At 41.6% G+C, this 27,970-nt stretch overlaps 1 protein-coding gene across 2 annotated transcripts in view; it reads right to left on the reverse strand.

Moving 5' to 3' along the window:
* Positions 1-27,970, reverse strand: part of GNA14 (G protein subunit alpha 14) — a 181,638-nt gene that overhangs the window by 63,569 nt on the left and 90,099 nt on the right. For both annotated transcript variants that reach the window (XM_026518813.4, XM_057305635.1), the window contains exon 2: positions 17,201-17,385. In XM_026518813.4, coding sequence (XP_026374598.1) covers positions 17,201-17,385 — 185 coding nt within the window. The remainder of the gene's footprint in view (positions 1-17,200; positions 17,386-27,970) is intronic.

A 27,970-nucleotide genomic window follows, 5' to 3' on the forward strand; every position in this document is an offset into this window, starting at 1 on the left:
AATTATGACACTTTATTGAAATAAAAATAAACAAAAACCTAATAAGAAGGGTTTTGTTTGGGTGGTAACATACACATGCAATTTACTATCTCAACCATTTTTCAATATATAGTTTAGTGGTCTTAAGTACGTTAATATTATTGGACAACCATCACCACCTCCCATCTTTGGAACTTCTTCATTTTGCAAACTGAAAGTCTACACCTATTGAACAGTAACTCCCGATTCCTTCTCCCCCCACTCTTTGGCAAGCTCCATTCAATTTTCTGTCTCTACGAATTTGACTACTCTAGGCATCTCGTAGAAGGGGAATCAGACAATCTTTGACCTGGTTTATTTCACTCAGCATAAGGTCTTCAAGGTTTATCCATGTAGTAGCACGTATCATTCCTGTCTGAGTGGTATTTTATCATATGTACATACCATGTTTTGTTTATCCATTCATCTGTTGACAAACATAAGGGTCATTCCCACCTTTTAGCTATTATGGATAACGCTACGGACACAGGTATACAAGTATCTGTTCGAGTCCCTGCCTCTAATTCTTTTGGATACATACCCAGAGGTAGAATTGCTGGATCAGAGGATTACTCTGTTTAACTTTTCGAGGACTGGCATAATTTTTAAAATAGGGAAAAGACAGACTTTCTCTATGGAAAATTCCCAGCTGCCTTGGAACCTCACTCTAAGACTCGTATTTTGTACCAGGCTAGATTGCCATGAAACAGAACCCTACTGAGATTCTTTTCAGTCCTTCTAACTTGCCTTGTGCACATTATCTAATCTCTTTAGACTTTGGTTCTCTGAACCTTGGAAAGATCTGCGTTGACCTAGAAGCCACTTGTGGGTCCCTTCGAGCTCTGAAATTCTAGGACTCTACAATCATACTTCTTAAGTAGAATTCAGGATGAATCTTCCTTTGAATACATTTTTATGGAGGTGACATTTGAGGGCTTTTCTTCACAGAACTTTAGATGGAATGAGCACCTTCTTTTAATGTTAACCAAAAATCTTTAATCACATTTAAGCATATCAGCCTGAACATGGTGGAAACATCCCAAAGTCCTTATGCCAAAGCAAAATGCCCCCAGACAGGTCCTATTGTACATTTAGGTTTGGTTCCCAGTCAGTGGCCTCTGGGCATCTCACCAAGGAGCAAACCTCCATCCATGACCTAAGATGCCCCTGGGACACCCAGGAAGACAGAGATGGAATGTTCCCTTTGGTCCTTTCTATATCAGGATCCTAGGATATAATTAGGAGACAGCTCCCAGAACAGATGTGCAGGGAGTTAGGTTGGAAAGTGTCCACAGAGAGAAGGGGGAGAGGAGTAAGGAGGTATGTTGTCTGGAGATTCTAGGATTCTAAGATTATCTGATAAGTGATGAAGCAGCCCAGCTCTTGGAGGAAGAGGAGATGCTCTCAGAACTACCATAGTAAGGGAGGAGCCAAACGGTCTCCATAGTAGAGCTGCCCAGTAGTGCTGAATCTCAGGCCTGAGTCACAGGGCACAAGACATTTTCTCTTCTCAAAAAAATGATTTTTTAAGGCAGAATGAAGGAGGGAATTTTATTGAGGGAATGAAGGTTATAAGAACCTTGTCCCCAAGTTGACCATAATCTTACAAAGAAATCCCAGAATGTCATTTTATTATTTTCCAGTTCTTAGACTAGTCCTTCCTTCCTCTAGAGTTCAAACATTAAAGGTAATCTAGTCAAGTTCCCTCATTTTACAAACAAGGAAGCAAGTTTAGAAAGGGCCAGGAACATATCCAGTTTATCCAGTTAACTAGCCAGGAAGGCACAACACCAATTCTTGCTTTGCTCCCCAGAACAGACCTTACACTTTTAAATCCCAAGAACATCAAAATGTTCTTAAGACGGCATACAAAATGGAAGACATGCCATTCAGAGGGGTCCCATCCACCAGCTCACTGAAAGGCGCTGGAAATCAAGGACCACTTCTCAACCAGAGAACTTGGAGGTGCAAAATGTGTGTGCCTTTCCACCTGAATTAAACCAAACTCATGAGAAGGTCTGAGAGTCTGAACAGATTGAGGGTGAGGCTAGTTAATACTTATAACTGCACTTGAAATATAATCCAGGCAGAACCCTAAAGCTAAAAGTGAGTCCCATTCACACCACTATTAGAACACACACTTCAGGTTTTATTTGATCTTTCTGGACTCTCCAGCACTGGGTCAAAAATCATTGTCATGTTCTGATGCTTTCCATTCGCAAAATAAATTTGAAATTATCTCTGGCTTGTTTACATCTCTAAGTTAATATGAAAATTTTTTAAAAATTTAAATATTCTCCATGCAGCCATTTCAAATCCACTTAACAGAACACTCTTCAATCCTCAAACTTCATCCAGCGGATACTCTAATCCTGATATTTCTTTTTCATTGCATGACCTCTTTGCATAAATATCGATAGAGGTCATACTGCCAGGGTGAGATATTTGGATCCCAGCCAGGAAGAAAAAAATAAATTAATGAAAGTGGTCAGGAAGAGAGATTCTGAGACAGAGAACCCTTCATTCGTACCATTTACTACTTTCATAAGCAAACCTCTAAATGACCTCTCACTGGACGTGGTCTTATATTACTGTAGAAAGGCATGAAGCACCATGGTTAACAGCTTTACCTGTGAAGTCAGACCAGCTGGATTCAGTTTCAAGCTCTGACACGTAGCACCTGTACAGCCTTGGGGAGACTATTCAGCTCATGTAAACCTCAGTTTCCATATCCCTAAAGTGGGGCAACTGACAGTACCCACACTGAAGAACCGTTTAGGATAGAATGGCATAGTCTCAGTAAAGCCTGGCGCAGACTCATACTCATTTTAGCAACCAGGAGTATACCCAGCCCCCACCCTTCGGAGCTCACTAAGCAGGAGAGGACGTGGCCTGTGTTAAGTGTGATAGCATGGGAGACACACCATGCGGAGGCATGTGGGTTGGGTCCGACTCCTGACCTCTGTCCTTTCCTCTCTTCTGTGCTGAGACCAGGGGGACCTTGGGAAGGAAGTCTTCTGGGGTCTTCCAGAGCTAATGATGACCTTACGGGGAGTCTACCACATTCTGTCTCAGTATTAAAAGTTCACATGACTCTGTAATGAGCCACCTTCTCTACTCTCAGCTTTGGCAATAACACATGATTATTTTGGTTACCATATGCCTTACTTGTCGTAGTTCTCAATTACTTCAGAACTTGGTTGGGGAGGATGATATGATTTACTGAGTCTCTTCTATCTCATAAACAAGCCATTCTTCCCCACAGCACCATTTTTTGGCCCTGGTGATTCCAAAACAGCTGCCTGGTGAGTCAGCTTAAAAAGAGTCATTGCCCCTGACCGACCTTTGACAGGCAGAGTACATCTGCAGGTCACCAAATGCATTTCAAGAGCTGCAGCGGTCCCAAGATTCTTACACTGGATTACTGAGTCCAAAGACTATGCAAGGCTTCTTAATTATCCTGCCGCTCAGAAGCAATATTTCCAAAAGCCAAATATCTCTTTGCAAGGAAAAAAAAAAACATGGCCATGTTGACTGTCTGTTCATTTTTGCCCAGGATCACAATCCCAAAAGCAAAGAAGCAAAAATGAATCATAAGAAGAGTTCAGTCATCCTCTGGGAAATTGTGGATATCACCCCTTGGACAAAGCTGTAACGCCATGTTAAATTTATGATATTATCCTCACAGAACTTTTTAATGTCACTTCACAATTATTGAGCCCAGAGGGATGCAGAGATCAACAGGACATGACTCTCAAACTCAAAGAACCCCTACTCTAAAGTACAAGAGGTGCATAATTGAAGAATCATAATGTAATACAGTAAGCGTAAGGTGTTATAAGGACACTGGAAAGAGTGTCTAACCCGAGGGAGCAGGGAAGTGGGAGGCTGTCAAAGTTTGCTACAGGACTGGATGGCTTGTTCAAGTTGAATAAATAAAGTTACCTATTTATGAGCGCAGAGGGAATTGGTGGCAGGATGTTCCAACAGATGGAGAAAATGAGCAAAAAGAGGCAGGGGGTGTGTAAGAGATCAGTCCATTAGGGAGGACAGATGAGGCTGTAAAGTGTCAGATCCAAGTTCAGGACAGCCTAGAACGTGCCCCTAAGATCACCTGCGATGGGCTTATAAAAAAAATCAGATTCCTTTGCTATAGAAATTAGCAGAAAGCGTTTTGGCAAACTGGCCAGCATCCTTGTCACACACTGGAGCTACCAAGATGCATATAAACAGACATGGTCCTGGGTCTTCGTGAAGCTTCCATGCTGGAGCAGGACAAAAAAAAAAGACTTGCCTGGGCAAGGAGAGAAGTGACTAGCAGAGAGAAGAGCGAATGTAAAGTCCAAGACTTGAAGGAGGGTTGTCAATACCAGGCCAAAAGAGAGGAGGTCACAGTGGTTGGGGCTGAATGAGCAAGAAAGCACCAGAGTAACAGAAATGCTGCTGCTGCCAAGAGCCATAAGGCTAATTAAAAAAAAAAAATTCTCATCTGTATTATTGGGTTGGTTTCTTTTTAATGCTAAGCCTATGATATAACAACTTGAAATTTCTGATGCCATCTACTGGAATTTTAAAAATCAGATTTTTGTTTTCTTCAGTCACCATCTTTGAGAGCTAGAGGGAACAGGCATGAATGCATCATTGCCTTTGAGGCGCTCAGAGTGAGCTGGGAGAGAGAGCCGTGTAACAGCCTCCCACCGTGGGGAGAGAGAGAAGCACTCATCAAGCATGTGGCACATGCCCTGGGAACATGATGGAGCCACTGAGGACTTAAGGGCCACTGGGAGACCTTCATTCAGGGGACCCTACTTCAAGGGAAACAGAGACTTTTAAATCCTTAAAACCCTAAGATTCTAAATGAGTTGTCCATTTTACTTTCTCTTGGGCCCAACTTTCATTTAGAGAATTCTTTTCGCTTGTGCCATTCATTTAATTCAAAAAATGAATAGGTATGAAGTGCCTACTACTGCTATGGGCTGGGTCTTTACTTCTAAGTGTCCCAGGTGGAAATGGCTATTAGGCATTCCCAACCATTCACATTAGTGTCTACTGACAGAAATACCACCCACTCAGAAGCAAGGAAGCAAAACTATCGTCCAGGTTTTCATAACCAAATTAAGGGAGGACAACAGTGACAAGGGTCATTTCTGGCAGAGAAAGGGGGAAAAAAGAAAAAAGAAAGAAAGAAAAGCAAACCTTTCTCTTTGAGTGAGGGAGGCAAGAAATCACCAGAAATAGCATCATTTGGTAGGAAAGATTCTTTCTCTGATCCTTTAAGTTTGTCATTAAAACATTTTTTTTAAGGAATCAAGCAACTTGAAAGACATTACATGAATTCTGCCTCATCCTTCCACCTTTCTGACCAATTTCTATGAGGGATGTTCTTGTCCACAGATGCTTGTTCTCACAGGGATAAGGGAGAACAGCGGGACACGTGGATGCCAGCACGCGCAGGAGGGAGGGCCATTCATTCATTCATTTCATCCTTTCAAATATAGGGATGAAAGACCTAAGAATTGGTATTATCCTCAGGAAGGCAGTGAGAACCTATCTGCAAACCACACACATTCTGGAACATGGATTTCCTCATGTTAAGTCTGGTATATGTGTCTTTCTGGTATTTTTTTTATTGTGCCTGAAAAAAAAAACCCTCCTGAATTATATGAAATAAAACAGACTGTGTTGACATATAAACATAGTACTTCAGTGGGATACAAATAAAAATAGAAATGAAGGAAAACAACCAACACCACAGAAATACAGAGGATTATAAGAGACTATTACGAAAAGTTTGTTATATGCCAACAAATTGGACAGTATAGAAGAAATGTATAAGTGTCTTAAAACAGTTAACCTTCCAAAACTGAATCAGGAAAAAATAGAACATTTAAACAGAGTGATTACTAGCTATAAAATTGAATCAGATATCAAAAAACTACCAAAAAATAGAAGTCCAGGACCAGGACCACAGGTAAATTCTATCAAATTTAAAGAAAAGTTAATACCTATTATTCTCCAACTATTCCAAAAAACAGAAGAGGAAGGAAAGCTTCCAAATTCATTCTATGAGGCCAACATTACCCTTATACCAATACCAGATAAAGACACTACAACAAAAGAAAACTACAGATCAATGTCTCTGAAGAACACAGATATAAAAATTCTCAAAAAAACACCAGCAAACCAAATCCAACGATACATTTAAAAAAATCATCTCCATGGGGCACCTGGGTGGCTCAGTTGGTTGAGCATCTGACTCTTGATTTGGGCTCAGGTCATGAGCTTGTGGTCTTGAGATTGCACCCTGTGTCAGGCTCTGTTCTCAGTGGAGAGTCTGCTCGAGATTCTCTCCCTCTGCCCCTCCCCCAATTTTTGCACACTCTAAAATAAATAAATTAAAATAATAATCATAACGGCACTAAATCACCACCACGATCAAGTGGGATTTATTCCAGGGATGCAAGGATGATTCAATATTCACAAATCTGTCAACATGATACATCACATTAACAGCAAAAAGGATAAAAACCATATGATCATCTCAACAGATACAGAATAAACATTTGACAAAGTACAACATCCATTCCTGATGAAAACTCTCAATAAAGTAGGGTTCAAGGGACCATACCTCAACATAATAAAGGCCATACATGAAAAACCTACAGCTAGCATCATTCTCAATGGTAAAAAAAAAAAAAAAAAAGCAAAAACAAACAAACAAACAAAAAAAACCTAAGAGCTTTTCCCCTAAAATTACGAACAGGACAAGAATGTCTACTCCTACCACTTTTATTCAACATGGTACTGGAATTCCTAGCCATAGCAATCAGACAAGAAATAAAATGCATCTAAATTGGTAAGAATGAAGTATTTGCAGATGACATGATACTATAAATAGAAAACCCTATAGAGTCCATCGAAAAGCTACTAGCCCTGATAAATGAATTCAGTATAGTTTCAGGACACAAAATGAATATACAGAAATCAGTTGCATTTCTAAACACTAATAATGAAGTAGCAGAAAGAGAAATTAACAATCTATTTACAATTGCATTGAAAAGAAAAAAAATACCTAAGAATAAACTTAACCAAGGAGGTGAAAGACCTGTACTCTGAACACTATAAAACACTGATGAAAGAAATTGAAGGTGATATAAACAAATGGAAAGACATCCCATATTCATGGATTGGAAGAACCAATACTGCTGAAATGTCCATACAAATGAAAGCAATCTACTATTTAATGTAATCCCTATCAAAATATCAACAACATTTTCCATAGAACTAGAATAATCCTACAATTTGTATGGAACTACAAAGGACCCTAAAGAGCCAAAGCAATCTTGAAAAAGAACAAAGCTGGAGGTGTCACAATTCTAGATTTCAAGATATACTCTAAAGCCACAGTAATCAAAGCAGTATGGTACTAACACCAAAGTAGACACATAGATCAAGTTAACAGAATAGAGAGCCCAGAAATAAACTCATGCTTATGTGGTCAATTTCTCTATGACAAAGGATCCAAAAATGTACAATGTGGAAAAGATCGTCTTTGCAACACGTGGTGCTGGGAAAACTGAACTCCTAACGCAAAAGGAAAAAAAACAAAACAGAAATTGGGCCACTTTCTAATACCATACACAAAAAATTAACTCAAAATGGATTAAAGACCTAAATGTGAGATCTGAAACCATAAAAATCCTAGAAAAAAATAGAGGCAGTGATCTCTTTGACATCAACCATCACAATGTTTTTCTAGGTAGGTCCCCTCTGGCAAGGCAAAGAAATGCAAAATTGAACTACAGGAATGAATGAATGAATGAATACATAAATATAAACTACTGGAACTATATCAAAATTAAAAGCTTTTACACAGCAAAGGAAACATCAACAAAATGCAACCTACTGAATGGGAGAAGATATCCTCAAATTATGTACCTGATACGGGGTTAATAGCCAAATACAAAGAACTTATACAACTCAACAAAGAACCCCCACATAATTCTATTAAAAATGGGCAGAGGACCTGAATAGACATTTTTCTAAAGAAGACATAGAGATGGCCGACAGACACAGGAAAAGATGCTCAACATCACTCATCATCAGGGAAGTGTGCATCAAAACCACAATGAGCTATACCTCACACCTGTCAGAATGGCTAAAAGAAAAAACATAAATAATAAGCGTTGCTGAGGATGTGGAGAGAAAGGAACCTCCATGCCTTGCTGGGAGGAATGTAGATTGGTGCAACCACTGTGGGAAACAGTATGCAGTTTCCACAAAAAATTAAAAAGAGAATTACCATATGATCCAGTACTTCCACTACTGGGTATTTGCCCAAAGAAAACAAAACACTAACTGGAAAAGATACGTGCACCCTTATGTTTACTGCAGCATTATTTTCTTTTTTTTTTTTTAATGATTTTTTATTATATTATGTTAGTCACCATACAGTACATCCCCGGTTTCCGATGTAAGGCTCGATGATTCATTAGTTGTGCATAACACCCAGTGCACCATGCAATACGTGCCCTCCTTACTACCCATCACCAACCTATCCCATTCCCCCACCCCCCTCCCCTCTGAGGCCCTCAGTTTGTTTCTCATAGTCCATAGTCTCTCATGTTTCATTCCCCCTTTGCAGCATTATTTTCAATAGCCAAGATATGGAAGCAACTCAACTGTCCATTGATAGGTAAATGTATAAATAATATGTGGTGCCTGTACACACACACACACACACACACACACACACACACTTACCTTGAGGAGCACTGAGTAATGTATAGAATCATTGAAATATTATATTGTAAACCAGAAACTAATATAACACTGTATGTTAACTATACCTCAATAAAAATAATTGTACTTTCATGTAGAGTCTTAACTAGGAAGTTAATAAAATAACTTTTTAATTTTGATGAAAAAAGTAACGTGTTCAAGGCATTGCAGAACATGATTTTCGCTTTTAAAGATTGGTTACCCATATATTTACATTTTCTATTATCACCAGGCGCCAACATTGCCCTCGGCTGAGGAAAGAAATAAAAACACTAAGAGCTTTGGTGGTCTGCCCAAGGCTATTACGGTTGTAAATGACGGGCAGGGCAGGAATTCAATTCCATGTGAGCTCTTGTCCCATTCCAGTACACCAGGAGCTAGCTTGACCTTGGAAAGGAAGACTTTCTTGTTTGGGGTAATTATTAACACTGTTAGGGCTCTACACATCAACCGATTAAAATCATGATGGTCATGAAGATGATAAACCCTAAAGTGAAGCCTCCACACAACTCAGCAGGAAGATAATCCATGTCAACGTGAAGCAGAGATACAATGCAGGAAGCAGGAGTTCAGGGCCCTGGGGAGACGGGACGGTCACCGCTCAACCACAATGGTCTCCCACACACGCCGTCATTCAACCGCGTCGCCCGCTCTCAGGATAAAAGGAAGGGTGGGAACTCAGAGGCATGCAAAATACAATCAGCACCGTTCCGATCATCTTCAACCTTTTTGCAACTAACTACGCTTCAATTATTTAAATGATTAAAAAATTAGAAGCTGGTTTTTCTAGATTTTTTAAAAAGGCATCTTTCTACCTTTAGAAAATTATACACTCACACACAAAGGCAATTTCTTAACCAGATCCAAGTTAAACACACCCATATCTTTACCTCTAATTACAAATAGAAAGTGCCAAAATATTTTAAGATTTGATTTAGGCAAAATACAAAGTAATAGTAATGACGTAAAGCTACTTTAGGTCATTCATTGTTCATTAAACCCAACAGGGTTCAGGTGTTAGAAATCAAGACGAAGTACATGACATGCAATGTCTCAAAGCTCCCCAGAAATATCTGAGCTTCCAAAAGGAAGTGTCAGTGGGGGGGAGGAGGGAAGCCAACTGTTCTGGCTTCTAGCAAACATGGTTTTTACTCTAAAGGTAGATTGATTTGTAAACGCATCTATGCACCCACATACAGACATACACAACCTATGAATCATTTGCTTCTGTTGGAGTCATTACTGTATCCCATTTGAGTTCTCCCCATCCCCAATAAAAGCTTTTAATACCAACATGATGCTCTCTAGAATGTTTTGCCTAGGATAATATCACAGAGCTTATTAGTCGGTTAATAAGAAAATTTACATCTCAATTCAAAAATACCAGAACACGTGACTCCCTTGGCAGGATTCCAATAAAAACCCAGGGGGCAATTTATGTTTTGTCACGTGTTTATGGCATGCCTGCATCAGTGAAGTAACTGGCTGTTCAGAGAAGGCAGGCCTGAGAAGAGTGCAGGGTCATTGCACCTGTCACCTGTCTACCATCAGAAAACGAGAACCCAGCTCCGCCAAGAGCAGCAGTTGTGCAGGACTTTAGATCTAACAAGATTTAGCATCACTGAGAATCATTCTCGCTTTTATTAAAGAGTTTGAATCATGACGGTGTTTGAACATCCCATGTTCACCTCTAATTTTTAGGATAACGACAAAGTTGGATGCAATCCAAGAGGCAAATATTTGCCAAGAGGCAAATATTTCACATATGTTGGGTGGATGGATAGAGGTTCAAAGAGACCAATGGTCACATTGGTTTCTGGATTGTTTGTAACTCTGTGAGATTTCCCCTTTTCACCAGGTTTTTTCAAGCATTTCTTTCGATGTGGTAGGTTCATACTTAGCCTTGGGGTAGGGGAAGGAATGAGTATTTCAATGGTCAAATCAATCTCATTACTCCTCATGGGCCCCAAACCTTCCTCAACTTCCAAGCCAGGCAGAAGGGATAGTGGGGTTAGTTTTACCTGTACTTGTGATAAAGGAGAAACTCAGTCCTTTCTGAGTCCTCTCCATCTTATTCTTTCCTGTTTTCCAAACTCTTATATTTCAAGCTCTGATTACAGCAATTGTCACAGTAAAGTCAACACTGATTAATCAGAGAACTATTGGCATAAATGGAAAAACTCCAGCCCGGGATTTTGGTGGGGAATTTCTTGTTGTTGTTATGACAGCAGCTAGAACTCCAAGTTCTTAGTAAGGAGAAAAATGTACCATGCGATTTTTAATATCCAATGGGACACAGAAAGAGAGAGACTGAATTTAACATTCGCCAGAGAACCAGCAACCCTGGGCTACAGCCAAAGTCTGAACATTGGCCTCCCTGTTCCCAGAAGCTCAGGCAGAAGCCGACTTTTCAAACTGGACGAGGAAGTGGGCCTGAAAAATATATTTAAACAGATGTTTTAAAAATTAGAAAATAGGAGGGTCTTAAAATACTTCCAGCCCTGAGAAACTCTTCTATAAAAAAAAGTGGCAGAAGTTGACCATTTTCACTTAACTGTGCCTGATTTCCTCACAGGAGTCCGTAATAGACCCGTCTGGAACTTCAGGCCCTTGCTTTCTGAGAATGAAGTTAAGGTGGAATTGTTCTATACCCACAGATATGAGACATTATCACACCTCCTTTTGGTCTTAAAAAAAAGTAATGTCCTTGATTCTGCCCCATAAATACTAGACTTCACTGCTTTAATGTGAAGCTGGATATTTGAGGTTTAAGTTGTATACCTGGCGAATCACCATCTCAATAAATAAAAGTACCTGTTCACGATGAGTAAAAATATGTAACTATTTCATTTCCTCGTGTAGGATCTCCACTGACAACATGGAAGGTATTTTCACTACAAACAGCAGCTATCCCTTGAGCAGATTACCAACCCGAGCTGCATCCCTGATTCTTTACTGACGGAAAAAGAAATGATCATTTCTGTGTAAACAACAGTAGGAAAAGGAGGATGAAAAATCAGCATTGCCAAGACCTCCAGAGGCTAAGATGTAGCTCCTTCTTCTTCCCTGACCCCTGACCCCGACCCAAGCTCTGGAAGCTCTCAGCCTGAGGCCTGTAAAACTCCAAGGAAACAGAGTGTCTGCCCTGAAATAATGTATACTACCTTCACAAAACTCATCAAGGCAGCCCACTCAGCTGAACATAACATCCCCAGTGGCGGCCATTCAGTTTACCCCCGGGGGGGGGGGGGAGATCAGGTCATTCCATGGCAAAGATGACCAGAAGTCTCCCTCCCCATTATGGAAAGGTTGATAGGAAAGCAGAACCCAGACTTAACACATCCAAATAATGTTAAGGTACTTCCATCAGTACTTCTCAAACTTGGCTCCTAATCAGAAGCACTTGGGGAAGCTTCTAGAAGACGATCTAAGCTCAGGCCGCATTCCGAGAATACTTTGACTCTCCGCAGGAGGTATGCTGGGTGGCAAAGGTCCCCAGGTGATTCCAATGTGCAGCCAAGACTGAGAACGACTGCTTCCAACGTCCTTTTGCCTGATAAACCTAGTAGTCAGGAGAGGGGGATGTGGGCGCCAAAACTCAAGACACTGCAGGGAACTGGTGACAAAGGCATCCCATTACCCTGATGCAGGACCTGCACAACTTCAAACAGAACTAGCAGAGGTCCTGTGAGTCAATTCCACATGCCCCAACCCTACCATTCAGCCTCTTGAGAGCTGTGGTTGGCAGGAGGGCCCAAGCCCATCCTCTTAACTGTGCCTTGGAATTCAGCAAAAGCAAAAGACGAAGATGCATTTTGAAGGGAATTTCAGACCTCACATGTTTAGAAACACTGAATCATAAATTAGATACTTGGAGTGGAATGGCAGGCAAAATCGTCTTCTTATTGCTTAATGATTAACTCTCCTTTTTAAGAATGTTGTTTTTGTAATGAGCCCTTGCAATTAGCTGTGCATAATTACATGCAAATATGAGGTGACCCCAGTGTAGTGACGAGCTCTCATAAGCAGGCGGGCAGGGAAGAAGCTGGAGTCAGCTGCATAAGGGCCTGGAGACCTCACTCATTTTTCCAGGGATCATTGACTATAGAATGAAAAGGCTTTTGAGAAGTCAGGCAGAGCTGTCCTTTGCCCTTGGGAAATGCTCAGTCTACATCATCCACACGGATTCTGCAGAACCTTCAGAAGGATAAAAAGTATGTCCTTTACTGCAGGACAGGCCTGGAATGAGAATTTCCCAAGTTGGACACCTACAAACAGCAAAAAATATGAAGCTCTTCAGGCTTCAGTGCAATAGTCACTAGTAACCATGAGTTATAAGCTGACTCCAGTTCGGGAGCCCTGCCACCGAGCGATTGCTTTTGTAATATTTATTCAAGGAGTCATAAATTCTATTATGTGCTCATACGACACTCTTGAGAGACATTCACGAAAATTAAGGCTTATCAACACAGTGAGCAAACACATATGAATCATTCCTTAAAAAAAAAAAAAAAAAAAAAAGGCAAGGTATAAGAAAACAATCTTCCAGGCTATCTATCTTAGTTGAAAAAAAAAATGTTGGTTAAAAACCAAATGCTGAACTAAATTTGTGATAAATCTCCTTTCATAAGCAGCCTATCAAGTAATAGGCAAAGATTTTAATCAACCTAGCTGAGCAGTAAAATCCCTGACATTTAAAATAAGATCCTCTAGGGGCACATGGGTGGTTCAGTCCTTGGAGCGACCAACGCTTGATCTCAGGGTCCTAAGTTCAAGCCCACAGTGGGCGTGGAGCCTACTTTAAAGAAATACCCCCTAATCACTTAATTCTCTTCTCCGTACTTTGAAGAAAGTGTTCCCACCTCTGAAAAAAAACCAAGATAATGGAATTAAATACTCAATAGTAATTGAGGAAAGAACTGCACGACTGTATAACAAAAGGCTACTTAAGGTTCTAGTCCTCTCCCTCCTGACTAATCATTTGTTTCAAGTGATGCAATACTTGGTAAAGAACACATGTACCATGCTTCCTCAACTCATTATTTAAAACATGAACACTAATCATTTTTATTATCTTATGATCTAAGCATAGTACTTTGTTACAGTTTCAACTTTGGAATCGGGACTAGCCCACAGAAAAAAATTATTCGGCAAACCATAGAGAAGGAAAGGATGACAAAGACCTAAACAAGTTATAGAAGAAACAATAAGTCCATTTTTGGTTTTTGAACCTGCCCCAATAATAACCTTGTATTTCTGGAGTGCCATTTCATTTGTACAGCACTTCCTTCTGCTCATGTTGGCTTAGGAAGTAGACAGAGCATGTGTTGTCTGCATTTAACATTTGGGGAAATGTAAGACCAGGGAGGTTACATGGCTTCCCCAAGGACCAGGGTGGGCAACCACAGCCTATGGATAAAATCCACTTGGGGACTGTTTTTGTATGGCTCATGAGTTAAGAATAGCATGTACGTGCAATATGTGCCCTCCTTACTACCCATCACCGGTCTATCACATATTGCATGGTGCACTGGGTGTTATACACAACTAATGAATCATCGAGCCTTTACATCGAAAACCGGGGATGTACTGTATGGTGACTAACATAATATAATAAAAAATCATTATTAATAAAAAAAAAAAAAGAATAGCATGTACACTCTGCAAACAGAGTTTCCAAGTGAGCCCACTCATTCGTTGACACTTATACTATGGGTGATTTTGCATAATGACAGCAGAGCAGAAAAGAGACTATATGGCCCTGAAAGCCAGAAATATTTACTCTCTGGCCCTTTACAGACAAAGATTGCTGACTCCTGCCCAAGACCCACAGGGGAGCCATGAAGAGAGCCCAGATTTTTGGGAGCCAATCCAGTGTTTTTTCTACTCAATCTTGTGCCTCACTGTAAGCCTGTGGTTCATCCCAAGCACTTTTCTGAGCGATAAGAGGAAGGTGATGAAGCATAAATATAGGTACTTTGAACAGAAAGAAAGATGGCATTGAGAAGGGAGCCAGAAACAGCAAATGAGGAGGAGACAGGAGAGGAATTTGACCCCAGCATAGACCGTATCTAGAATCTCACCTGATTTAAATGATGAGATATGGAACCTTTTGAGTTGAGATTTCAATTAGATTTGAGACTTAGAGTTCATGTTGGAAAGGGACAAATATATTTTGCATCTGGAATTAACAATGAATGGGAGGGGGCAGAGGGCAGACTACTGGGTTGAATAATGTCCCCCTAAAACTCATGCCAGCCCCATACCTCAGAAAGTAACTTTATTTGGAAATAGGGTCTTTGTAGGTATAATCAAGTTCTGATGAGGTCATCCTTGGGATGAGGGTGGGCTCTAATCCAATGACTGGTGTCCTTATAAGAAGAGGGAAATTTGGACACAAAGAGTAATGCCATGAGAACAGAGTCACACAGGAGAGACTCTATGTAAGGACAAGAAGGGACTGGAGTGACATGTTTCAAGCCAAAGGGTTCCAAAGATATCTACCACCACCAGGAGCTAGGAGAGAAGCATGAAACAGGCTTCCTCAGAGCCTCCAGGTAGAACCAATGAACCTTGACTTCAGGCTTCTAGCCTCTAGAACCATGAAAGAATGTAAATACATTTACATTACTATATTTATGGAAAAAATCTGCATGTAAATGGACCTATGCAGTTCAAACTCTTGTTGTTCAAGGGTCAACTGTGTAAGTAATTCAAAAAGAATTATATACTTTTTTAAAGATCTGAGAGAGAGAGAGCATGCACATACCTATGCACAAGCAGGGGGAGGGGCAGAGGGAGAGGAAAAAGGACAAAGAGAATCTCAAGCAGATTCCCCACTGAGCCCAACACAGACATCCATCTCAAGACCCTGAGATCATGACCTGAGCGGAAACCAAGAGTGGGCCGCTCAACCAGCTGAGCCACCCAGGTGCCCCAGAGTCGTACAATTTCAATCAGATACAATACATGTGTCAAAATCAATATATCACAGAACCATCACAGTCACTTCTAGAATCTCCCAATGGCTCCGTGTGCACCTCTTACATTGCTTGGCTTCAGATATGCTAAAGGCTAATTCTCCAACCCAACCTCACATACACACATTTTTCAGCATAACATTTTTGAAGGTTGAAGCAAGATATATTCCTTCATTTCTTCAAAAGCGTAAGGAAATGGTGGTAAAGACATGAGGCTGCAGACACACTATAAAGGTAAATCAAAAACTGGGTGCCTGCAATGTTCCTATGTAATTCAGTCACTGAATAATAAAAAAATGTAGCTTGACTGCTTCAAAACTCTCCATAGATCATACATAAAATATACATGAATACAGTTGCTACGAGTTCATGAGAAAGTTGTCCTTGGGGTCCACACTAAAGCCCAGGCAATGCTGGCATTTTAGCAGCTAAATTCTTTTTAGTAGACCCACAAGAGACTCATCGGAGACAGAATTTTCCTCTTTATCATGATGTCATGTTGTATCTTGGTATCAATTATTTTAAATAAACTATTTCTGATCTAGATTCTTAATGAATTCAGACAATATTTCCCAATGGATTTGCCTTCCAACATACCATATAAAATTGTATTTGCCTCCTCCTCCCACATTCTTGTTTCATTATTTTCCTATGTTTTGAAACACAATTGTATTTTATATTTTTAAAGATTGAGAGAGAGAGAGAGGAAGAGCACGCGCATGAGGTGGGAGGAGGGGCAGCAGCAGAGGGAGAAGCAGACTCACAGCTGAGCAGGGAGCCCCACACGCAGGGCTCGATCCGAGGACCCCAGGATCATGACCTGGGCCAAAGGCAGACACTTCACCAACTGAGCCACTCAGGCACCAGCGAAACAGAATCGTATTTTAAATTAACCAGTGGTGATAGCAAAGCAAATGCCAGCTTGACGCTAGTACTTTATGAGAGCCCAACGCTAGTTGGGACATAGCATCACGTGCCTAAACCATCACTCAGCTCCAAAAATAAAGAAAGAAAATCCACAGATTGCTCTGAGTGGTCTGCAGGGCATTCATGACACTATTTCCTAAGACTGGGCATTCTGGAAAAGCCCACGATCTGCACTGCACCAATGGAGAAATTAATGGGGGTATCGTAGCTGTACAAGTAAATGTGTATGTCTTCCTTTTCTCAGCACCTGAAAAAAAGCAATCTAAATGCCTGTGTTTCTGAATCCCAGTGCACTGGGGACCACCACAATACCCTCAGGATGGAACTCCTGCAGAAGACGGACCACAGAGCTGAAGTTCATCACAGGTTGAACTCCAGAGCTCCTCTGGCCTCTGACCAAAGCTCTCCGTCAATCTTTCTGTCCAAAGACATATGCTACCTAAAGAAGGAAAGCATGCAACCCAAGCAGGGCCAATGCCCCGGCGGCACTTTACCTTATTCTGCTCACACACATACTGTATCCTCAGAGTGTCCATGGCTCTGATCATGGCTTGCATGGCGGTGAATATGTTTTGGTAAACCAGCTTCGTGAACCCTTTTCTATCTTCATCGCTGTAACCAGACCCATGGATGATTCTCATTTGCTTGATAAAGGTGCTTTTGCCACTTTCACCAGTTCCTGGTAAGACAACACAAGGGGAAAATGCAGTCAGTGGTCTTCGAAAGGAGCACGATGGGAAAGAAAGGCCCTCCTGGCGGTGTTGGTCTGTTTTATGAAGAACAGGTTGATCGGGTGAACTTGAACTTGGAAAGGGCCTGCCAGGAGTGGTATCCCAGGCAGAGGGGTCCCAATCTTGTACCTGTGCTTTAGAAGGCCTGATGTACCTCCCACTCTCCCCTTCTCGCTCTCTCTCTCTCACACACACACACACACACACACACACACACACAATTTATTAAGGGTACATGAGTGTCTCTGTCCCTTGGAGTAATTCTAACCATCAGCTCTTGTAACTAACACCATCTTGGCCCCAGCGAACTGCTCCCCCACATTCCTTAAGTTCCTTCTGAAAATTAGCAACTATGTCTGAAAGCCCCGAACATTCGAGGGTTTCATCGCTGCCAATACAGCAGTGGCAGTAACAGAGGCTGCCTCAGAGCTCGGAGACCATTTGAGCAGTAGGATGGAAGTCTGATTCACCTGTCAATTCTTGACTTTCGGGTACACGAATACAAGGGATCCTTGCGCAATCAATCACCATCCCAGTTGTGCCAACTGTCTGTACTCTTGTTCCTCCACCCATTCCAACTGGTAGTTCAGGAGCTCCTCCAAACTCACAACCCCTGCACTTGGCAGCTGAAGAACAGTTGATAGTATCAAACCATCCCTACTGCTCTGAAATCGGTAGGGATGTCCAGACATAACGTTTGAAATATGGTGCCAAGGCTTCACGTTAATATCAGACAGATATTGCTTGAAAAGACAATGACAGTTATTGTGTAAGTGAAAGAGATTTATATGATGCAGTTAAAATATTTTCTAATATTTTCTGTGAATTTATTGTACCTAAAACGAATACAGTGTTACATGTCAATTATATCTCAATAAAAAGGATAATTTATTGTATGAGATCCCTTTCCCATGTTTGTATTCTTGCTCTTCCTCCTCCAAACTCACAACCACAAGTTATGTTATACTTGTGGTCCAGTTTCAAATCTCAGTATTGCTTTGAGGATTTTGTAACAATTCAGGTTGACGTGCCCCCAGCAGGGTAAAGTTTCTTCAGATTGAAATTAATGAGAAACTATCTCAGAACTAAAGTGATTTAAGATAAATTCTAACTTTGGATGAGTGAGTTGTACAGTAGTCAAATTATATCTTAACAAAGCTATTGCAAAAAAGTTGGCTCAGTATTTCTGTAAAAAGAACACAAATTACATGAAAAGCTTGACTAAAATATACTTACTGATTTTTCTATAAGGGCAGAAAAAATTCTGGAATAGGAAATGATTTATTAATTACAAAATCTTTACTACTCACCCATATTTTATTGGCCCCATAGAACACCCAGAAAGTACACTTATAGATAAATTCAGTCATCTTCAATAATTTGCTGACCCTGAGTCACATAAAAACCATAGTTGTACACATCTTTTTTGAGATTTTAGTTATGAAGTTCATCATGGTAAGAGGATAGAACAGATTGATAATAGTTTTTTAGCTTTATTATAATCTGTAACTATTTGGATTTACAGGACGTGGGTCTCTATGTGGACTCTCGCCTGGGCCCCGCGACATCAGGGTAGGGCCTATCACAAGGGCCCTGAGAAACACATAGGAGACTCGCTCAATTTTTCCACATGGATAGTTGAGATACACCTGTTAGTGTTTGATAAGAGTTTTCCTTGCAAGAAAAAATGTTCCTTTAGATTGATCTTTTCAAACACAAACCTGCTTTTCTCTCTTCCCAACCTCACTCAAAACCCTCAACAGCTACCTTCCCAGTCTGCTCAGGAAGAAAGACAAACCTCCTCCCTATGGCCACCATGGCTGTGCGGGCTGCCCCCTTGGTCTTCACCAGCCTCCTCTCACACAGGCTTCCTTCCACCCTCTGCTTTCTGGCGCGCTGGCCTTCTTGCAGCTCTTCCCTTCTCACTGCTTCTGCTCATGATCTGCACGTTCCCGGAATGGTCTTCCTCTGTCCCGCCTGCCTTGGCTCTTGGCCTGGTCTCCCTAATGAAGTCAGGTTCCCCGACGGGAAGTTCTCATGGTACCAATTGTAGCACATGTTCTGGTTACACTTTCGCCCATTAAAGTCATTCTCCATTTGACATGTGTCTCCCCTACCTCAGCCCCTAAGCTCCATAACGGGAGACGGGGGCCATGTTTGTTTTTACTCACATTGTCTCCTCTTGTGCCAGGATAGTGTCTGACACTTGGCACATGCTTAATAACCTTTTAAATTACATTAAATTGTGGCAAAATAGACATACAATTCACCATGTTCATCATTTTTTAAGTGTTCAGATCTTGAGTGTTAAGCACATTCACGTTGTTGTATAATCTCCAGAACTCTTGCTCCTGCATACGCATTAAACAGCTCCCCTGACTCCACCTCCTGGGGACCACCACTCCCCTTTCAGTCTCTATGAATGTGACTACTCTAGATACCTCATAAAAGCAGAATCACATCAGCATTTGTCTTTTTGTGTCTGGCTTATTTCACTTAGCATAATGTCCTCAAGGTTCATTCAAAATGTTGCATGTGACAGGATTTCCTTCCTCTTAAAGACCTGATGAGTATAGCAGTATTTTTTGAGTGCATGATAGTAATTAAGAATACAGCCAGTCTCAACTACCTGGATACTGCAGGTATGGGCCACAGGGTGGGTTATGCTCTCCCAACCACCCCACGAGCTATGTGAGTAGCACGACTTCAACCACAGCGGGAACCACCACAAGAAGTGGCCAAGCAGGAGCCTTATCCTGATTCTCTGTGATCCTTTCTGGGTTACTCCTCCTTCCCCAAATTGGCAACTATTCGAGTAGTCACTGTGTGGCAGCTACTCCATATAAACTATCTCCTCTCTGTGTCTGTCTGTCTGTCTGTCTCTCTCTCGTAACCACCCTACACGGTTTGTACTGTTACCTTTGTTTTATAGATAAAAAACCTGGGGCTCCCTAGATGTCCATCAACAGATGAATGGATAAAGATGTGGTACATATACGCGCACGTGCAAGCCACACGGGCACGCGCACGTACAATGGACTATCACTCAGCCATCAAAAAGAATGAAATCTTGCCATTTGCAATAACGTGGATGGAGCTAGAGGGTATTATGCTAAGCGAAATAAGTCAGGGAAAAACAAATACCATATGATTTCACTCGCATGTGGAATTTAAGGAATAAAACATGAACACAGGAGAAGGGAAGAAAAAATAAGATGAACATTGAGAGGGAGGAAAACTGTAAGAGATGCTGAACTCTAGGAAACAAACTGAAGGTTGCTGGAAGGGAGGAAGGTGGGGGATGGGGTAACTGGGTGATGGGCATTAAGGAGGGCACTTGATATAAAGAGCACTGGGTGTTATATGCAACTGATGAATCACTAAATTCTACCTCTGAAATGAAAAAGAAAAGCAAGAGAAACCTGGGGCTCAGATTAGTTAAGTAGTCTCTGCAAAACCATACCATTAGCAAGAGAAAGACAGGGCTTTATTCAATCAGACTAATGACAGATTCTTATCAGGGAAAAAAGTCAGGGTCATGACCGGTAGGATTCAGCTATACTGGTCTAACAAAGACAAATGTGAACTTCACAGCCACGCACTGAACCCAAGCCCTAGCAGAGCCACCATCTTGCAAACACACGATGCCAGGCTCAAGGAAGAGCCTTCAGACAGGTGAATGTTCTCACAGGCAGTCTCACTGCTACCTCACTTCACCTCCGGAGGCAGAAAAGGTGGGTGCTGCCTTCCCATGTCAGACACGAGGCTGCTACCTGACTTCACCTCCGGAGGCAGAAAAGGTGGGTGCTGCCTTCCCATGTCAGACACGAGGGAACTGGCTGTGAGTCAGCAAACAAGGTGAGGTTGTGCCAATGCAGAGCTGGGGCTAGAAGCCAGGCTGCCGATGCCTCGGCCTTCAGGTTCACCAAAGATATCACCTCCCCGAAGGAATATATTTTCCCCCCTCCATCCCCTCAACAGTCAGGCCAGCCCGCTTGGAGCTCTCTAAGCACCTGGGACACCCCAGTCCCATCCCGTAATTGCTTTTTTGCAGATCTCTCACTACTTAGTCCGCTAAGGGTAAAGTCGGAGAGTCACACATTTGGGTACCATGAATATGGCAGCTATGGCAGCTGGCTGTCAAAGAATGGTGAAAGGCAGGTATGAACAAACAAATGTGAGAAGCCACAGTTTTCTTTTATAGGTCTTATATCATGGTCGATCACATAAAAATAAGATATAAATTGTCTAGAGGATTACAATGACATCAGGTGCCCCTGAAGCCACCATTTCACAATGACTCTTTGCTTCCCAAATCTCACACAATAAAGTAAGGACCTGTAGGAACCGTATACTATCTGAACTTGGTCCCAAGTCCCAGATTACATTAGATCCCTGCTCTTACAGGATACTGGAGTCCCTGAATCTCCTTTGGTCTATGACACTATCATGTATTCTTCTGTTCCACTCCAACAGGGTTGACCCATGGTCCATTGCTACCTTACCCCAAGTAAATACTAATCCTTTGAAGCTGACGTGAAAGGAGAGATTATGTAACTACCTCGAGGCAAGCTGTGATTTTGGCTCTGAGACCAGAAAAATCACTCAAGACTTAGCCCAAAGTTCTACCAAGGTAGAAATCCTTTTTACTTATAAAGGTTATTCATCTATAAGAGATTAAAGCCAACCCCACCACCAGCCTCAAATATAGAAACAGTTTTTAAAAGTCACTGATTTTTCCTTTTGGACAGGGAGTATTTCAAAAAGAAAATGTTAAAAATGATTTTAAATATGAATACAAAAAAGATACAAACATATTTGATAAATAGTATTTTTAAATATTCTTCAGTTCTATATTGTGGTTATTTGAAGAATAAGAAACCAAACATGGAGCAAAAAAGGCCAGGTTAAAGGTAAAAGAGTGACTGAAAGACATGCTCCACTGGGGGCTGAGGTCCAGAGAACAGAGTCTCAGGGTGGAAGGTCCACTGCCTCTCATGTAAGCCGCAACACAACCAAGTTAGAACCTTCTTTGTCCAAAAGGGAAACTGAAAATTAGAGAGATTACATAGTATATTTAATCTTGGCCCAAGGCCTCTCAGCTTGGAAGTGTTGGGTCTTGGGTCTAAATTCAGGTCTGTGTTGGTATGTGCCTTTCCCATGATAACACCATGTGCTAGTTTTACTAAATGGTCAAGTCCCACCCTCTTATCGTTTTAAGCACAGTCTTCGTCTGGTACTGACACGGCAACACTCGGGACTTTATCTTGGATCCTTCAGAGCTCTGCTCTAAGTGAGATGTTTCCAGCAGCAGCAGATGGGGGCAACAGAGGGGAAAGGTGGGGGTATTTCTGTCATGACAGCTATGACTGGGACCAACCAGAGGAACCAACAAACTCAAGCAAAGGATCTGAGCTGAGTTTCCTCATTTGTTCTCAGCAGAAACTCAACATTCATACACTGAGTACAACTATTCATTCTGTGCAAGTAAAAGATCCAAAGGATATGATTTTTAGAATGAAAATTATTGGTGACTGGGGCATTAGGTGACCTAGCTTTTACCTCCCATCTAATCACATTTTAGAGTGCGTGGTTTGGCTCAACAGCATGGGCCACTCTGCTTTGTCCCTTGTCTCTTTGTGAGGACTTTCTGTCGGGTTCCCCCACAGACTCACCACGCTATAGCAGAAACTGAAGACAACCTTAGCCCTCACCCTGGGAGCAGCTTTTTAGTTCACAGGGAGGGGGAACGCCTTTGTTGGAAGGTGAACTTTGGTGTCAGGGTACCAAGGGAGGTACCAATCGGAGGTGACAAGGCAGAGGTGGGGGAACCGGGAGGTGACCACAGACCGCAAGGACTTCCACTCCCGGACGCAATGCTGTTAAAACACCAGATGGGCAAAGGAATAAAATTAATTCCATTTCTAGATTATGTTCCACATATCGATAAAGGAAATGGCTCTTTTCCCCCATTTATTTTTTACTTCGAGGTTTTCGTATTTGGAGGGAAAAAACCCAACAATGGTTAGTAGTACTTTTAAGCTGTCATTAAGTTTGGGGTCCTTGCTCGCCATCATCCTACTACAACTGTCCCCTGTAATGAAATCAGCCGGCAACATCTTGGTAAGGCACTGTGGCCAGTAACAGAGATCCCCGCAGAGGCTCCAGGACTTGTTCTCTGCCCCCTCACTCCCTGGCTCAAACTGCGTCCCAAGTAAGGCTCACCTACTCCCCCCGAGTCTCTCCCTGTAAAGTTCTGCCTGACCTCTCTGCCTCTCCCCAGCCCCTTAAATAGGAGTTATTTCCTTTCCCAGAATAGCCACTCAGTAAGTGGTAAAACTGAACACATAGCTTGCTACTCTAGCATGCTTGGCATATATCGTATGTGTTTTAGTTCATATAATTTGTGCTCTATTTCAAGTTAAAACTCACCCCTACAGGCTTTTTGCTTTCTGTGGGCGAGTCATATGCACATCTCACCTTGCGGGGCCGGCAGGCTATCCTACAAGACTCCTGCCGCTGGTATTTACTTAATCATTGTCTCTCAAAACTCCATCATCTGTATACCCATCTTGTGATTTTTTTTTGGTACCATACTCATATACCACCTATGTGATTTTTCATTCTTTAGAAAAAATGTTTACTCAGATAAGCTTGTTGTGAAAGGAAACATGAATGTTAGTGAAAAACAAGTACCATTTGCCACAATTCATCTAATTAAATGTATTATAACAAAGTAAGACTTCAGCAATATTCCAACTAAAAACAGCCTGTCCATCAGGGATCCAGGTATCACATTTGGTAAATAATACATACAAATTCCTACCCTCTTTACGTGAAATTTGCCCTTTGAAAGGAAACTCCCCCTCTTTTTCCTCTAGAGGATTCTGGAATGCTACCCATGAACCTCATTCAAATACAACAAAACAAAACAACGGAGGGTTAAAACTCATGTTACTGAAAAGGGGCCAACAAAATGTCTTAGTACTAAAACTCTAAACTCTTTCTGAGATTTGAGAAAGCAATGTGAGATTCAACTTTCAGCTTAATTTTAAATACACAGAAAAGCTCATGGGGGAAAAAAAGTTGCTTTTGAGGAGCCAAGAGGCAACAGAGGCCAAAGCAAAATAAATCCTTTGCAAGTGAAGACCAAGGACATGTGAACAGTAAGCCAATTGTTCTAAAGTTCACCTACAATCTTTTGTAAAGACAGCCTCCCCAAGAGCCAAAGCGAGGAGCTGATAAAGCTGCTCAGATGGGGAGAGCTGTCTCCAATATTCTGGGATGTTTTCTGAAACCATCTGTGAGAAGCCATTGTTTTTTAGCTCAGCTTGACAGAAGACAAAAACAGAACAAAATGGAAGTCAAAACATAAATGGGGACCCAATTCTGGATGTTGGCGTAAATGAGCTGAGACCTAGAGGCAGACGAGGGTGCAGACCTACGGATGAGCTTGGGAGGCTGGCTCTGTAGGGCCTCATTTCTCTATCTCTGGAGCCTAAAACACAGCATGCAGGAGGGACCTAAGGAACCCGCATTTGGGAACGGGTATCTGTTGACTAAGACAACCAGAATGATCATGATTTCGAAAAGCAGTAGGAAGGAGGTTGGTCTGGCCAAGAGAAGATTCAGGACCTGGATGAGTCTACTGAGAGACAAAGCAGCCCGCACAGGAGCAGGGGCCCTGCAGCTTGCCCTTCCCGATGAGGACATGTGGGACCCAGTGCCAGACAGGCAGGGAGGCTCAGGTTCCATCACAGGGGTTTCTTGTAGTGGGATAAATGAGTTAAAACATTCTTTTCATAACATCTTTAAGCAAGAGCAGTTCCCAGCAGCAAGGAGGGCTGCCCAGGGAGAGTGTCTGGACTTGGGGCATTCTGGCCCCTATAGCTCACATCTGACCTTGGGCAGCAGGCACCCCCCATAGTAGGAATTTCTGCACCTGCGAGTGCTACGACCCTGGTGCGTGTCGTTCTCAAGACACCGAGGAACGACAGAATCTGGCGAACGTTGGGGAAAATTCCAGATGATTTCTCACTGTGATATTGGAATGAATGTTTGTGTTCCACCAAAATTCATCTGTTGAAAACCTAATGCCCATGATGATGGTATTAAAAGGGCATTTGGGAGGGGATGAGGTCATGAGGATAGAGCCCTCGTGAATGGGACTCACGGCTCAATAAGAGAGACCCCAGAGAGCTCCCTCACCCCTTCCACCGTGTGAGGACATAAGGAGAAGTCTGAAACCTTGAACTGAGAGCTCACGAGAACCAGACCGTGCTGACACCCTGATCTCTGACTTCTTACGGGAACCTGGGAATATGCATTTTTAAGCACAACTCCAGGGATTTTAATACACCCAGTCCACAAACGCTTTGGGAAGCACTTTTCCAGGGCTCTTTCAAGGCCAACATCCACTACTATAATCTACCCAGGGATGGAATGCTCAAGTTTTTATATCATATTTGATTTAATTGGTGGGTTTTTATACCAAGTTCCAATTTAATTTCTGCATAAATAAAATATCCCCATGGGAGCTCTGTTTTTCCATTTCTAGAGGGAAAACATTTTTAGAGCGTCATAAAGATTCACTTATTCAAGTCAGCCCTGTCTGCTACTGCCCAGCCCCCTGTCACCATCACAACCATGTCACCTTCTCCAGCTTCGGTGCTTGCCAGCACTAGAGGTGCTGGTTTTCACCATAAAAGGAGAAGCAGCAATGTCCTACAAACAGAGGACTGGACGCAATTGAAGACAGGGTTCACGGCTGCTCTCTCAACAGAAGAGGTGAATACAGGGATTTTGAAAGAAAAGGGGAAGCTGCAAGAAATTAAGTGAGGAGATTCAGCAAACAGTTTGAGATTAAAAAAGAAAAAAAAAAACCCTGACAATAAAACAATGGGGGAATTCAAAGATGCCATATATTTTATAGTCTGTTTCACATTAACATGCCAAATCATCTTTATCGACTCACCAAGAAGAGCAGAATTCCGAGCAATTCCAGTGGCAATTCCTGCCATTGCCTGTCCTCTTTGGGCCTCATTTTGATCAAGAAGGTATTTCAGTTCAAATGTGACTTCTGAGTTCTTATATCAAGGCAAAGCCAAAAAGTCATGCTAACAATGGTAATCACAAAGAATTTCTGAATAATTGTTTTTCTGACTTGAAGTATCAAAAACCACGTACTTCTCGCAGTTGTCGTAAGTGTATTTTAAAGTTCAATGCAATGGGACAACAAACCTAATTTTTACCTAAATTGAGTTATTTCTCTACAAAACCAAATTTCTATAATTTGTTTTAAATGCAGTATTCTTTAGAAATGTGATAAAATTTGTTTGCCTTCGTATTAATTGCTTTATGCCAGGAAACAGCTGTCATTGATTGCCATGTCATTGATCTCTTGTATGTCGTCACATGCTCCAGTGGGCTTAGTTACTTACCAAACATTGTAACTGACCCTTCCATAAAGAGTTACACAATTTTGTTCATGCTGTGGCATAGTTCATCTGTGTAAGATTCCAGAAAAGTAACACAATATATGGAATCTTAAGAATCAAATGTTTGTTAGTGACAAAACTCTCTTTTGGAAAATGCCCTGAACATCAATTATTTTTTCTCTAATAATGGAAAACTAGTCAAATAAACTCTATGGCTGACAGCTAAATATTAGCAATTTCGTTAGAAGTACAACTCATTTCACTTGGAAAGGAGGGTCATGAGATCCCTTTCTGCTGTATGATTCTGACTCATCATTGCTTTACTTTCCAAAAAGATAAATTGTAAGCATTTTCATAAATGGTTTAAGAATCTTCTACTGTTCACCACTCCTCCTGAAAAGTAACATTCCCACCCCCCAGTTCATACAGAAATGTTCACCAAGAAATCGTAACACCAGGGCACGGATAAGACTTTGGCTTCTCAACCTTTGAAAGAATGAGTAAATTTTTTTCCTTTTCAAATTTTTATTTCAATTCCAGTTAATTAACATACAGCATAGTATTAGTTTCATGTGTAGAATTTGATGATTCGACGTTTTTTTTTTTTTTTTGGTTTGTTTGTTTGTTTTTTTAAATAGGCTCCATGCTCAGCGTGGAGCCCAATGCAGGGTTTGGACTCACAACACTGAGATCAAGACCTGAGCTGAGATCAAGAGTCAGCGGCTTAACTGACTGAGCCACCCATGTGCCCCTGATTCAACACTTCTATACAATACCCAGCGCCCATCACAAGTGCACTCCTGAATCCCCATCTCCCATTTAACCCACCTCCCCGCAAGGAAGTATCGGTTTGTTCTCCATAGTTAACAATCTGTTTTCTGGTTTGCCTCTCTTCCCCTACTCCATGTTCATATGTTTGGTTTCTTAAATTCCACTTATGAGTAAATCATATAGTATTTGTCTTTCTATGAAGAATAACTGAACAAATGGCTAACACTACAGTGAGTCTCAAGCGAAAACTTATTCTTGTACAAGTTACCATCAGCTGAGAGTTTGATTTTTCTCATGTTGACAGAGAGGAGAAAGAGCACGGTGA

Source organism: Ursus arctos, unplaced genomic scaffold (assembly GCF_023065955.2).
Source record: "Ursus arctos isolate Adak ecotype North America unplaced genomic scaffold, UrsArc2.0 scaffold_33, whole genome shotgun sequence".
Classification (NCBI taxonomy): domain Eukaryota; kingdom Metazoa; phylum Chordata; class Mammalia; order Carnivora; family Ursidae; genus Ursus; species Ursus arctos.